A 14,403-nucleotide genomic window follows, 5' to 3' on the forward strand; every position below is an offset into this window, starting at 1 on the left:
GAACGAGGAAGACGAAGTGTTTTAATAACAGTGAGGCTGGTGGCAGCTGCCAGAATAAAGCAGTGTTAAAGTGTATTTCGCTTTTGTGTGTTTAGTAACCTTTACAATACACTCACGAATTGCCAATATTGAAACAAAAAGGAAAAATTTTGCTGCGGGGCGTTGAACTACCGACCTCGTGATTCCCAGCGTGTGGCGCCAATGACTCGGCCACAGGGCACACGTTTCAAGATTGCTGACGGCAAGCCCTAATGAACACGATATACTGCTTGGCGGTCTTCAGAGCTCTGTAACTTCAGCGCGTTTAGTAGTAAGATGGCACCACGTCCTCGCGTTGGGCGCACAAAGGTCGTCACCTCTCGTGTTTCTTAGATCACCACCTTCAAAGAGCCGGGTCTCCTTTGCACGCACTTACCAGACGCGAGATTCGGGTGGGCACAAAGGTCAATTCGCTTGTGCCTGCGGCAGCGTTAGCGAAAGGAGCACGCTGCTCACACATAAAGAAGTGATATTTGTGGCTGTTCCTGCTAGTCTTGTGAATACGTGTGCGTTCATTTTGCGCGTCATTACACTTAGTCCGCGCTCGTCCTCTGTTTGTTCATTTCGTGCGCGCTTTATGTCTGAGGCGCGCTGCAAGTTTCGAACTGCCTGTATTTCTTATCGTGATTTCGCAATTACTTATGGCAGTATTGACCCCTTGACCTATGTAGTGAAACGATGCACAATAAGCGTTACTATCCCTGTGAAGATGCAATTCTTCACTTTGGTGTTATATTGAGTCCTACAAAGAGGGATCAGTTACGTTTCCTAATGCGAGAGCTCTAGTGCGATAACCACATTTGTTGCTGTTGTCACAAATGTCTGTCGCCTTCAGCGTCGGTAACCACTATCGCATGAAACAAACAAAAATACCACATAGAAAATTGCTAGAAATGAATGATGTTAAAGCCAAGAAGTTTGCGTGGTAGTAGAGCTACTACAAAGGTGCGCCAGTGCTTCAAATATGCGTCGGATAAAATACCTTTAAGAAAGCTCATCTCATAGTTGGAAAAAATTCTTGTTAAGTTACGAAATATACCATTGAAAAAAGATGAAAATAACAAGCAGGTATCACTAAATGTGAATTGGACAATGAGTGGTAATTGAATGCTTCGCACCCAATAATTGTAAGTGCTCTATCCTTGCATCTTCAACGTCATGAGCTACATCCAAACAAAGTGTACGTAACATCTTGTGCTTGTGTAGCGGTAGGCTCGCTTTTAACACAATCACGAATAACGGCCTAATAGGCGTCTACTTACTTAGTGGCATGCATAGCGTGGTTATGTCTTACATAGTGTCGAGCATATTGTCGTAGCAGACTTGCCGAACATAGACAGGTCTTAGCGAACATATATAGGTAGTATATTGGACAAAGAGCCACTCTAACATATGTATTCCACGAAGAAGAGTCAGCATAAACAGGCGTTTGGTGTGGAGCGAAACCACGGACCCGAGCCAACGAAATGGTCTCGACCTCCTTCCACGCCTAGCCGTGCGTGGCTGAGCCGCGTCCGGGGAAAAGATCCGGGGGGCTGAGCTGACGCCGGGGGATTACACCTTTAATGCCCCCGGCAGAGGCAACACACCCCTTTGGCCCCGGCTTCACGTAGACGGCACCCCTGGGTTGACCCACCCAGGACAAATCGGCAGTCGCCTTGCCCTGTCTCTCTCTCCCCCCTGATCTTCGTCTTTTCTCTCTTCCAATCTTTCTTGTCATCTGCTCACCTCTGTTTACTTCCATTTTCCAGGCGGCAAAGAATAATTTTGTGTATGTGCCCTCTCTTGGTCATATATTTTTTGGTTATGGTGGCTTTGTACAGCTGGCACTGTCATGCCTTCATAATTGTGCTGCCGTGTCCCTGTAATAGGCTCGATGGTGGGTGGCTGGAATCGCTGTCGAATATATATACACCATGGCCTCTTTATATTTTCCTAAACTGTCTGATCGCCCTCCTTTTAAAAAGGGGCGCACCGAAGCAACACTGAATGTATTCATAAAGCCAAAAGAAATTTTCCCGCGCTTCCATGTGATCCACTGTGAAACAAAAGAAAAGAGCGCAAAAACCATCTCTCCGTGTGTCGTTTCCAAATGCCTCACCAGTACCCTTCGTCCAGGATATCAGGATACACGGGTGGCTTGCGGAAACTTTCTTCTCGAAGTCCAAACGAAGACCCAGTATGAAAACATGACAAACTCACCTCTTTTGGAACCACAGCTGTATCTATCATACCACACCGTTTCCTAAACAGTTCCCGAGGCGCAGTGTCAGATCAAGACCTAATTAACCTGACAGAGAGTGAGCTCCTTGGGGGCTGGAACAAACAGCATGAACGCTTGTACAGAAAATTAGGATCAGGAGTAACAACAAAGAAACCCCGACAAAGCACCTCATTGTTACAATTCACACAAGCACTCTTCTGGTATATATCGAAACAGGCTACTTGAAGTTAAAGGTTGCACCCTACATCCCCCACCCCCGACGTTGTTTTAAGTGCCAGCGATTCAGCCACGGTTCTCAGAGCTGGCGCGGCCGTCAAACCTGTGCATTGTGTAGTTCGCACGGACACGCTACAGACAAATGTGAAGAAGCCACTACCCACAGCGCGAACTGCGATGGTGGATACCCCACTTACTCTCGCACATGCCCTACATGGAAACATTAAAAAGATGTATTCACACTGAAAGTAAATGAAAACATCTTGTTTAGGGAGGCACGCAAGCGTCTACTAATGCAGGGTCCTTCGTTCGCAGAGATGGCACGAAAGAAGGCAGATCCACCAAAATCCGCGGTGCCCGCATGTACCGTGGACGAGTGGCAGTGCCATTCACCCCCTCAGCGGAAGTAGCACAGGCTCTTCCGCCACTAAAAGGCTTGCAGGCCTCTGTACCTGAAGCCCCAGGGCCTTGTGTCTCAACAGATAGCCCTAAGACTTCTGTTTGTGCACGTGTGAACCGCGAGCGGGCATCCAGCACCTCGTCCGAGGTAATGGACACAACAGCAACTCCAACGGTGTCTTCGGCGCCGAAGGACAGGCGCGGCTCTTTGGAGTGCACCATAAAATAAAAACTACCATTACGGTGCCTGACAAGGGCTCTTGACTTGACGCAATACTTCTTTAGTACACGCAGCACTAGTCTACACTCAGCACTAGTCTACACTCATATTGAATACACAAAGATTACAATAGAATGCCAGAGACCTGCTTAGAATCTCGTTGATATTCAAGAAGTCTTACACAAACATTCACCAAAAGTGCTGTGTGTACGAGAGACACAGATATATTCTAGGAACACCAATTTTCTAGGTCGTTATGTTATATTCAGAAAGGACCGCAATGACGCAGTACCATCATCTGGTAGTGCGGCCATTATAGTTGATCAGGGCACATCATGTACACATTTACCACTACAAACATCCCTTGAGGCAGTCCCTGTTTGAGTAGTTTTTTCGAACAAACTTGTCACCATCTGCTCTCTTTACATACCTCCATAGTACTGTCTCGAAAAACACGACGACTTCCAGTAACTGATAGCTGAACTACCGGAGCTCTATGTGGTCCTTGGCGACCTGAATGAACCTAATGGTCTATGGGACGACTCTCACTGCGATGCACGAGGTCGCCTGGTCAAACAGTTCCTCTTTTCTTCCGGGGCGTGTCTGTTGAATAGGGAAGATCCCACATACCTTAGCCTCGACAACAAAACCTACTCATACATAGATCTTAGCATTGTGTCTCCATCGCTTGTACCCCTGCTTCAACGGAAAGTGATCAACAATCCTTTCGGAACTGACCACTTTACGATCATTCTAAGTACACCACTAGAAAAAGGTACTCCACGTGCTCCCAGATGGCAGACAGACAAAGCGGACTGAGAAAAATCAGAGGAGCTATTCGCTTAATTTGGTCGGACATATGTCAATTAGGTAGTGATGTAGCTGCAGACATTTTGACAGCCCTTCTTATTGATGCTGCCACAAAGTGTATCCCACAAACTGGACGGTTCACCAGGCGACACCTTCCTTGGTGGAACAGTGAGTGAAGGTATGCACATATAAAGAACAAAATAAAGCATGGAAGCTGCTTCTAGACTTTCCGACAGCAGATAGTCTTAAAAACTTTGAAAACATAAAGTTCAAGGCAGAAGGACGCGCTGACAGACCAGAAAGGAAAGTTGGCACATCTTCATATGAGGCATCAATTCATATACACATGAGGCTAAAGTCTAGAACATGATTAGGAGAATAACAGGAAAACAAGTACATTTACTCCCTATCGTAAACGCACAAGATAACAGCTCGAAAGATCAAGCAAGCTTTCTCAGCGCACACTTCGAAAGAGTGTCCAGCTCGTCACACTATAGTGAATCCTTCCAAAAGTACAAATAAAAATTGAAAAGCAGAAACTTGAACACAAATCATGGAATCAAAAGCACAAAGCATGGAACGAGTTTTCAGCTCAGCTGAGCTCCAAACCTCACTAAAGTCCTGCAGTCATTCTGCCCCAGGTTATGATCGCGTGGTGTACAAAATGTTTGAAAGCCTACCAATCGAAACGCGAGAAACCCTACTTCACTTGTACAATGCTATCTGGTTCTCTGGCGCTATCTCTACTTTTTGGAAAGAGGCTATGATTATTCCCATTTTAAAAGAGGGCAAAAACCCTTCATCAGTTTCGAGTTATAGGCCCAATGCACTTACAAGCTGCCTTTCTAAACTTTTCTAAAAGATGATAAACCGCCACCTTTTGCATTTCTTTTAAACACACAATGTGCTCGACTGATTCAGTGTGGATTTCGACAAAGTAGATTCACTACCGACCATCTGGTGTGCATCAAGGCAGAGATCTGAGGCGCTTTCATCCGCAAACAATACTTCCTCTCTGTATTCCTCAATATCGAGTAGGTTTACGACACAACATGGCGTTTTGGCATATTAAGAGACTTGCTTCACCTTAGTGTTCGTGGTGAAATGCTTTTCAGAATCGAGTGTTACTTGTCCCATCGGATATTCCTTGTCCGTGTGGGAAGTGTTCTCTCCCAAACATTTGTTCAAGACACGCGAGTACCGCAAGGTGGTGTACACAGTTGTAAACTTTTTTTATCTAAATGAATTCCTTGCACCTGTCTATCCACCACAATATGTCCTATTGTACATATTTCTATGACGTCCAGCTTAGCTTCAAGTGATGCAACCTGGCAATGTGTGAGTGGCAGGTTCAGCTAGGATTAAATAAGGTATGAAATAGGGCAGAAGAAAATGGATTCCGCCTGAACCCACAAAAAAGCACGTGTGTCTTGTTCTCCCGAAAGAGAGGCATGCTTTCAGAATCTGACATTCAACTGAATGGTCAACGTCTGTCTAAATGCCGAACATAAATTTCTTGGCCTAATCTTGGACCACAAGCTAACCTTCATACCACACATCAAGTATTTAAAAACAAAATGTGTACAACCATGAAAATTCTAAAAGTGTTGTCACGTACTATGTGGGGTAGTGGCAGGCAATGTCTCATGAAATTTTTAGAAGCCGCATTCGCACCGGCTTAGATTATGGAGCCGTTGCTTATAAGTCTGCGACCCAAAGTGCTTTGAAGATGCTGGACCCCACGCACAATTTGGGCATCCGCCTTTTTTGGGTGCTTTTCGCACCAGCCCCGTAAAAAGCCTTTACGTTGAGAGAAATGAATGGTCGCTTCATCTGCAGAGAACTTACATGTCCTTTGTATCTTTTCTTAAAGTAAAAGCAGACAAGAAGCACTCTTCATACTCCACTACTAATGATATCTGGAGCTCCGTCCTGTTTCAAAACATGCCTTCGATGAGGCTATTCTAATCAATTTGCCAGAAAGGTCTAGCTGAGGAAACTGGTGTGTCACTTGAACACAGTTTAAAGGCTCCTGTAGATTACCCACCACCGTAGCGGTGTCAGACAATAGACTGCGTTGTGTCTTTCCTAGAAGTTACAAAACATGCGCCTATTGCCCATACTCGAACATACTTCCTTGAACTTCACACAAATACACACGTCTTGAGTTCTTTACAGATGTCTCTAAGTCTAACTCTTCTGTGTCTTACGCTGATGTCGGGCCATCCTTCTCGGATGCTGACCCTCTACATCCAGACATATGTATCTTCACAACGGAAGCTTACGCGATAGTTGTGGCTGCTGAACACATCTAACAATTACAACTACAAAAAAGCAGTCATTTCTACAGACTCCTTCAGTGTGCTGATAGCTCTGCAAACTCTCAAAAAACAAAAAATACCCTGTACTCATCTCACTTTACGCTATTTTATGCACACTTTGCTCGCTCAAACATTGTGCTGTAGTGTGCTGGGAGCCAGGGCACTGTAAGATCCAAGACAACGTAATGGCGGATCAGCTTGCTTCATCCATTCACGAAAGCACCGCCACTACACCCATATGAATCCCGGCTCTTGATCTTAAACCGTCTCTCAAATGAAAGGTCAGGGACTACCGGCAGAGCGAGTGGATTAGACACACACACAAAAAAACTACACGTTATTAAGCCACACCTTGGTCATTGGCCACCAGTATCAAAATCACGTCGTGCAGAGGTAACACTGACGAGGCTCAGGGTAGGACGCACAAACACGACACACTCATATCTTTTGTCCGGTGGTGATCCACCTTTGTGTGACATATGTGGTGAAGCACTAAAAGTTCTCCACATTGAAATCCTGTGTGAACAATTAGATACTCTAGGAAGACAACATTTTTCATTACCCTACCGACAACATATATCATCACACCCTGCAATGTTCGTCGGGAGGAAACCACTTTTCACGCATAAATCATTGCCAGCTTTTTTAAGAGATGTCCGCTTCTACCATGCAATATACCGAGGCACTGCGTAGCGTGACCTCTCAAGAGAGGTTGCTGCTGCGGCGGCTACATTGCAAAGCACTTGTCTCGCGGCCCTTGGACACAAGGGCGCTGATGAGGCATTTGTGATAGTGCCAACTATTTTTACATATGCTTTTATTATCAAAACCTTTTGTCACCCATATTTACTATATATATATCGTGCCACTGCTATGATTTTAATAGTTATGTTTTACCCGCGTCAGCGCGAGGAATTTGAAGGCCCCTCTACCACCACGCATCATATCACTGTCCACATCTCTAGTCACTGAAATTGCGCAGTTCAGCGAACAATTGGCCCTTGCGCCATAAAGCACCACACATCATCATCATCATCTAAAATATGTAATATAACGTTGTAGAAAAGTTAAATTACAACAAGGCGCAACGCATTGTAAACTGCCGAACCAGTGACTCGTTGAACAATTCCAACTTCGTGCAAAGGACGCCATCCTATATTTAGTTTTCGTCATCAAGCGCAGTGTCAGCCCAACGGGCATAACGCCTCACAAATACATTGCGCGCTCCACGGTTCTCCGCAAAAAGAGTATAAATAACATAGTGAGTGTCTTGTATTTCATAAAAAATTACGAATATTCATGGCACAGTGGATGCTTGTGTACTTGTATGAGCATGTGTACTTTTACTACCCAAAGAGCCTACCACAATATCAAAAAAGACTGCTCTTCCAGCGTTCGTTGTGGCTCTGCTTTGCGTTGCTCACAGCCAGAATTTTTAGGCACCCTTCTGATGCTGCTAGGCAGCAGCCGTGAGCTTTATATAGTAGCCAATGCTTTAGTAGAAACGCTGTGGGACAGCCAGCCGATGACTCGGCGTGGATCAGTATATGTTGAAGAGTGTTCACTGTACCTGTTGGCTAGGTCTTCCTTCCACATGACTGCAACGAGTGTATGAAACGGGCTACAGCAAAAAACATGAATGATTGAGCGGATAATGCCCATTGCCTGCACTTTTGCAGGTTGTCGTGGCCTCGTAATCTAAATTCGGTCGCCAGCCAACGCTGCCGTCTCTTGTCTTCTTTCACTGGAATTCCATGTTTTTGCACTGTTTTCATGTAAATTTCCAGGTGACACAATTTACGCACGATTCTGCACAAACTCCACCTTGCTTTGAGACAGCCCGGCGCACATGATCACACGCTGCACTGCAATCAGATAAACCGCAGCACCACCACAGCGTCACCCAAGGCTCACGTCACTAGCGGTGTCTACAAAACCCGGCCGCCAAGTTTAGAAGCGCATCGTTTTGTTTCACTACCTCTGTTGAGCATAGCGTAAGAATGCTCTCCCAATGCTGCTAGTGTAGTTGAATAAATTATCGTAACGTTTTCATCTGCGGATGCACCCTTACATCGATTCCAGATCTGACAAGTATGTCATACCTAGGCGCCCAAGCAAACACTTAAGCTGCTAGTCTTGCTCATGGAAATTTCGAAGCGAAGGTTCTATTGACTGACCTGCGATGGTTTTGTTACAAAAATGCCTTCTCACCCAAAGTACGCTCCTCAGCTACAACTATCGCAACAAAAAAAAAACAGAATAATTGTTTTGAGAGGCAGGGTTCCAAAGCACCTTCCCGGCATTTTGATGTGATTAGGTTGCATCCGCGAAAACTCTTAACACCATTCATCGCAGGTTCCACCGATATATCTGGGAACGACTGATTATACTGCGACAGACAATTGTCCTTCAGGCAATCGTTAGAGTTATGCTGTGTATAAGTTGTCCCCTTTCCGGGGGCAAATGTTGGAGCCATCGTGTTTTATAGTTGGCTGCTAGAGTTCTACTTGCATCGCCTTCACACCTTGTAAGCGTATAGTAGGTCGTTCATCTCTGCTCGCCTTAGCGGGGCTGAGAAAGTGCACCTTGTATTACAGAGTGTGATACCTGGTGGTTAAAGCCTCAACACCAGTATACCAATATGACAGATCCCATAGTCGAGGGCTCCGGTACTTTGGACTATGTGTTATTATTTACGTGCACTGACCTTGACCTTAACGTACCGCCGTGTGAAGCCTTTCACCTGCATCGAAATGTGATCGCCACGGCAAGGACTTAACTTGCAGCTTTCAGTTGGGAATCCGAGTACCATTACCACTGCTCCACCGAGGCGTACATATGGCGTAATTGATGACCTATACTACATAAATTGAGATTTGGCTGTTTACAGCAAAGAGAAAAGATAGTTGTGAATTCAAAGTTGCTTACCGTAGGAAAATGGAATGAGGAATTCTGGCTTGCGTGCCATAAGGGTTTCGTCCTCGTTCAAGAAACGAGTCGGGTCAAACTTCTCAGGGTCGTTCCAGAACTTTGGGTCGTAGTGTGCAGCCCAGAAGTTCGCCGTGATCACAGTGCCTTTAGGAATGAAGAATTCATCGACGATGGTGTCTGCAGAGGCTCTGCAATGAGTATAAGTAGTGCAATCGAAGTAGTTGAAAAGAGAACAGTCAGTGAAATGCATTGAGTTGGTATGTTCTTAACGTGGCTTCATCGCGAAGGTTTTATCTGTTCGGCATTATCGTACGTAAGTTCATTTCCTCTCATCTAATGAGCGGTGAGAATATAAAATTGTAAGTTATTTTTCAGGTAGACCCCTAGGCTCATTCTAAGAAGAGACCAAAAAACACAGAACGTAATAGCTTTAGGGCACTGCAAGTATTTTAAATTGATGACTATTGGTATTTGGGTTGAGTCTAAGCAGTTATGACAGGAAAACAAGAAGGTATCTGACAGTCTGTCATGTATATTTACCATGTTTTATCAGCGTGCACGAAAGTGTGCAAGTGGAGAAGTGTGCTTTGGGTTCCATCGGAATGCTTATTTAAACGTGTTATGGTCCTTTTTTCTTTGTTCAAAGAATCTGACAGGATATCTATATATATTGGGCATCTTGATTATGATTTTGGCATATCCTGTATTTATTTTCTCTTTTTCAACTGTACTGAAATTACGTGCCCTGAACAACCATGGCAAAGCACGGCATTTCATTTTAATGGCTGTTGCACCACCTTCGCGAAAAATATTTTCTCGCTTTTGAAGCACACGCTTCTTCTGAACGATAAGCGCCCACGTGGTTTGCTTGTGTTTCTGCCTAGTGCTCACGAATTACACATCCATGTTAGACAGCGAGCGTATGTTAATGACTAGTATTCTTAGGAGACACATTCAGTGGATTTGTCAATATATCCCTCCATTCATCTTTGCGTAATGTGCAGTAGTGTGCCTTAACACCGGGTTAAACGAGCAAGCTTACGGTAATGCCAGTGACGAGAAAGTATGATGGTATGACAGTGAGAATAACCCGGCGTGTATAGCGCGGCACTCGAAGTGCTGAGACTTAGAATGGTCGAGACGTGGTTATATCTAAACAACGGGAGGGATATTCGCAAAATAAAAGCACCGATTTATATGTGTTTTCATTCAGTTACTTTCACGTCGCCACATGTACTTCACGTTCATTCATCATTAGGGACAACAGCAGATTGAAACAGAATGCAGATGATGAAGCATCGTAGTGTGTACACATTCTTAGGCGATCGTAATGGAGCTCAAGCAGGATTTTTCGGGTGAAATAACCTATACATCTGTTACTGTCATTGAAGTGTAGTAATGAAATTATGATTATTATCTTGCTTTAAAATGGAACTGAGGCTCATTCAATCTCATAAATGAGTCCAGCAAAATCGCTAAACCAACAGTCACGAACTGCTCTTAGATTAGTTTATTATTTCTTATTGTGGCCCTTCTCAGCCTATCACGGTGCTTCCGGCATATAAAATGAAATAAATAGGTAGTGAGGCAGTATACCACTCACACATCATACAATTTACTCCCTTTACCAGAACAGGCAATTGAAAATATACACTAAGCGTAGAACTAATTTATCATTTAATCTCTGAAGTCTATTTTGCTTAATGATAGCCAAGGAAAGCGTGAAAAATTACCAGAAAAAGTTCTCTTCCCACTTTCGTAAAACAACTCTCAGTGAAATCTAAGTTCTTATTATCTTTCAGTGTCTTTTAAACTACGTGAGCACTATCGAGCCATTTGAGACACTCACTCCCTTGGTACGCCTAGCGGCGTGCTTGTCTTCCAACGATCCATCTCCCATATGCAAGCCATGGTGAAGGGCATACGAAGTCGGTCTTCCCACGCGGGTTGCCGCTCTCGGCCGATCACTTCGTCGATTTCACGCTGCACCTGAGAAAGAAAAATAATAAAGAGCTCTTACTACGATACTTGACCCCAGAAGGCACACAATTCACGGGATATTGCACTGGCGCTCTGGCACGAATGCATCTGTCGTGATGAACGCTGGTCGGTATTCGCTTCTGTATGTGAGCTAAAGTTTTTCTTGTTAAGATGTAAAAATTGAAGGCGCTGACCACTCTGGACTTCCCGACACTTCGATGATTCCACTAAACAACACAAAACAGTAGGCACTGTAGGTTAAGTACACCAAATTTAAAGGACTCGTTACACGAGAGGCTTTCTGCGTTAAAGTGCTTCCGTGCGCCGCGGTAGATAGTTTTAATACCGTACTTCTGGATGCAGAGTATTCGTAACGCAAGGTTGACAGATAAGTCTTTTCATTTCGCGAGCCAACAAGCATTTGATTATCTTTTCAAGAAGCCGGCCCTATGGCCGGCTTTTCAAGAACGCACACTGGGCATTACAAAACCCACAGTAGAAGCAAACACTCTGTTTCGGTCATGCTGAAATTAATGTCGGCTTGCTGAAACGACGTTGAGCGAAGATAGCGCCAAACCCGACTCCGCTGGCCTCTGTGTGTACTTTGGCAAATGCTATCGTATCGAGTGGTCGTATGTGGTGAAGGCCGTGTGGCACATCGAAGGCGGCGTCGCTTGTAGAAGACCAGGATAAGAGGTCCAAGTCATCGCATTAAAACTGGGGTAATGGTGGCATAAAGTTGCGAAACTGAGAACAAAGCACCGGAAATTGAAAAATTGCCCCACAACACTGCCGTGTTTTTTCTGAGACAGCGTAAGGTTTTGCAGCTTCCGGTGAAATGCCGTGATTCTAGTCTATGAGACCTAAGATGACGAACGCTCTTGTGGTGATTGGGCATTTTTTAGAATAGGTGCCTTATCGAAAAGTAGCTTATACAAGGCATAACATGTTCAAGACGGAGCAGGTATAAAGAGAAATCAGGCGTGAGCATCAACATCATCAGTCTGAGCTATGCACGCAGGCACACATGAGCGTCTCATTCAAAAGGGCTAGGTTTAAAACTAAATACAAAGAGCATCACTTTTAACTTGTGTAGGCCCTCCGGTGTGATATATGTAGTTTTCTGGCTATCTGATTCAGCCATACAGCTTGGAAATTGCCAGACAAGACGTCTACAGGGAAGTATCCTGCTTTTTGACAAAGGTCACAGGCGTCATCAACACGCTGGCAAAGGGTAGGCGTCCTTGCGCTCCACTATATTCAAAGGTCGGTAGTTACGCGACGACAGGTGACGCCCACTGGGAGTGAGATGGTCGAATAACTGTTTTGCACTCCATGAGTTTGACTTGGCAGTCAATAAAGTGGTCACTTCTGCACAGACAAGGCATGACTTTTTGGCACATTGACTGGTGCAGACATGTGCCAACGTGGTATTGAACTTCCTACGTGTGATCCAGTTGAGTTTTTGAACATTGAGATCTCCGAAATTCCTGCTGAAGCTCAACGAGGCTGAAATGTTCAGCATGATTGAGGGTATCAGTGACTGCACTAGAACATATTTATCACTCCACGATTCCCTCAGCATCAAACAGGCGTTTATAAGGTTCTAATGGCCATTGGAGCCTTGGAAAGCACCGGCTTTACTAACAGAGTGCCACTTACGCTTCGTTACTACTGCGCTAAATTTATATCTTGAATTTTGGCATTACTATTTTATGATCACAATCACAAGTAGAAGTTTTTAGTAAATATGTTGAGGTTCATCCACACGATAGCCACGAAGCTGTTTGTTGTTGACGTATTCTCGACAATAACAGAATTGCGTGGCACGCCGGTGGTAGCACGCATAAAGCATGTGGCAGATAAAACTTCCGACATAAAGTAAGGAGCTCAGGCTGACGTTCTTTAGCGTACGTATGAGCCCAGAACGTTTGCTTGTTTGTTTTTCTTCACAACAATGGCACGTACGAAGTCTGGCGAATGGCCGAAAATGACTAGTTGAAAATAATAAAGATAATAAAAATTGTTAGGAGATTCAAGAAACAAAAATCATGCAATGATACGTAATACATTATCTTACACTACAAGTAGTGTGATTTGGGCTCATACTTCAGGCTGCCATAATTATCTGAACAGAACAATTTTAAAGACTTTAGTTAGAATTCGCCGCATTGTAATAGGGTCAAATTTTTTTAAGACAACACTAAAGTGACACTCGTTCAGCAGAGTAAAAGAAATTAAAAATAGCGTCAAAGGTGACATATCCCAAAGATGAGGCGCTGAAGCCTATTATAAAGTTACAGGAAGAGTTACGCCTATTACTGAAAGTAGTGTAATGACATAAGCTCTAATATTTGAATATCTGCGACATGACAGAAAGTAATGAGCAATAGTTTCCTATTCGTAGATTTGCCAGAGGAGTGATGTTGTCATACCTGCCCTGAGTAAGTATAGGCTTAAGTGACGAGACACTGCATCAAAATCTGGTGATTATCAATTCTGACTTAACAGTATGGCTTCAATGGGCCTTGCATGGAACGTTCTGGTGCTTGCATTCTGTCACGTTGTTATTCATCCAACCCTACCTGTCTCAATCAACCTTTTTCCATATATATATATATATATATATATATATATATATATTTATACATACATATGAGAAAGAAGGCGTCCTTGTATCCAGTGGAAAAATACCAAAAACTCGAGGACGGGCAAAACAAAAACTTTTTATTTTTTCAACGTTTCAGCTAGGGACCGTCCTTCATCAGAGAAACCACGATACAGAAATGCGCTTTTCTATAGTAGGCATGGTGTATCAAGGGCCCCTGACACGTGAACCATCCCTATCAAGCACTATCTACAGTGACGTGGCCAATAACACAGGAGGTGAAGAGAATGTCAAAGCAATGTCAAAGAATAATTACGAGAATGCATGAACGGTGTCTACATCAAGTATATCACATAAATAGAAGTATGAAAAGTACAGTAATATCTACAAACAAAACATAGGGCTATCGAACTCATACTTTTAGATTTTCAGTACACCTCTTCGGTGCAGTGAATTTTTTGACTTTGTGTTAGCGATTCTGTTTGTGCCCCATGAAATTTTTGGTAATGCATCTTGCTCCATTCTAACGTTTTCTGCTATAGTATTTTGTACTTTTTGTGCATGTGATTTGCAGTATGGGTTTAATAGCTTAATTTTTTGTTTGCAGATATTACTGCACTTCTCAAACTGCTAATGTGATCTACTTGATGTCAAC

General features: G+C 43.9%; 1 protein-coding gene across 2 annotated transcripts in view; it reads right to left on the minus strand.

The window, feature by feature from the left end:
* Positions 1-14,403, minus strand: part of LOC119168689 (cytochrome P450 2C23) — an 81,024-nt gene that overhangs the window by 7,224 nt on the left and 59,397 nt on the right. For both annotated transcript variants that reach the window (XM_075865968.1, XM_075865967.1), the window contains exons 8-9: positions 11,010-11,149; positions 9,158-9,348 (exon numbers count right to left, since the gene is read on the minus strand). In XM_075865968.1, the coding sequence (XP_075722083.1) occupies positions 9,158-9,348; positions 11,010-11,149 (331 nt within the window). The remainder of the gene's footprint in view (positions 1-9,157; positions 9,349-11,009; positions 11,150-14,403) is intronic.

This window comes from Rhipicephalus microplus, chromosome 6 (genome assembly GCF_043290135.1).
Source record: "Rhipicephalus microplus isolate Deutch F79 chromosome 6, USDA_Rmic, whole genome shotgun sequence".
Classification (NCBI taxonomy): domain Eukaryota; kingdom Metazoa; phylum Arthropoda; class Arachnida; order Ixodida; family Ixodidae; genus Rhipicephalus; species Rhipicephalus microplus.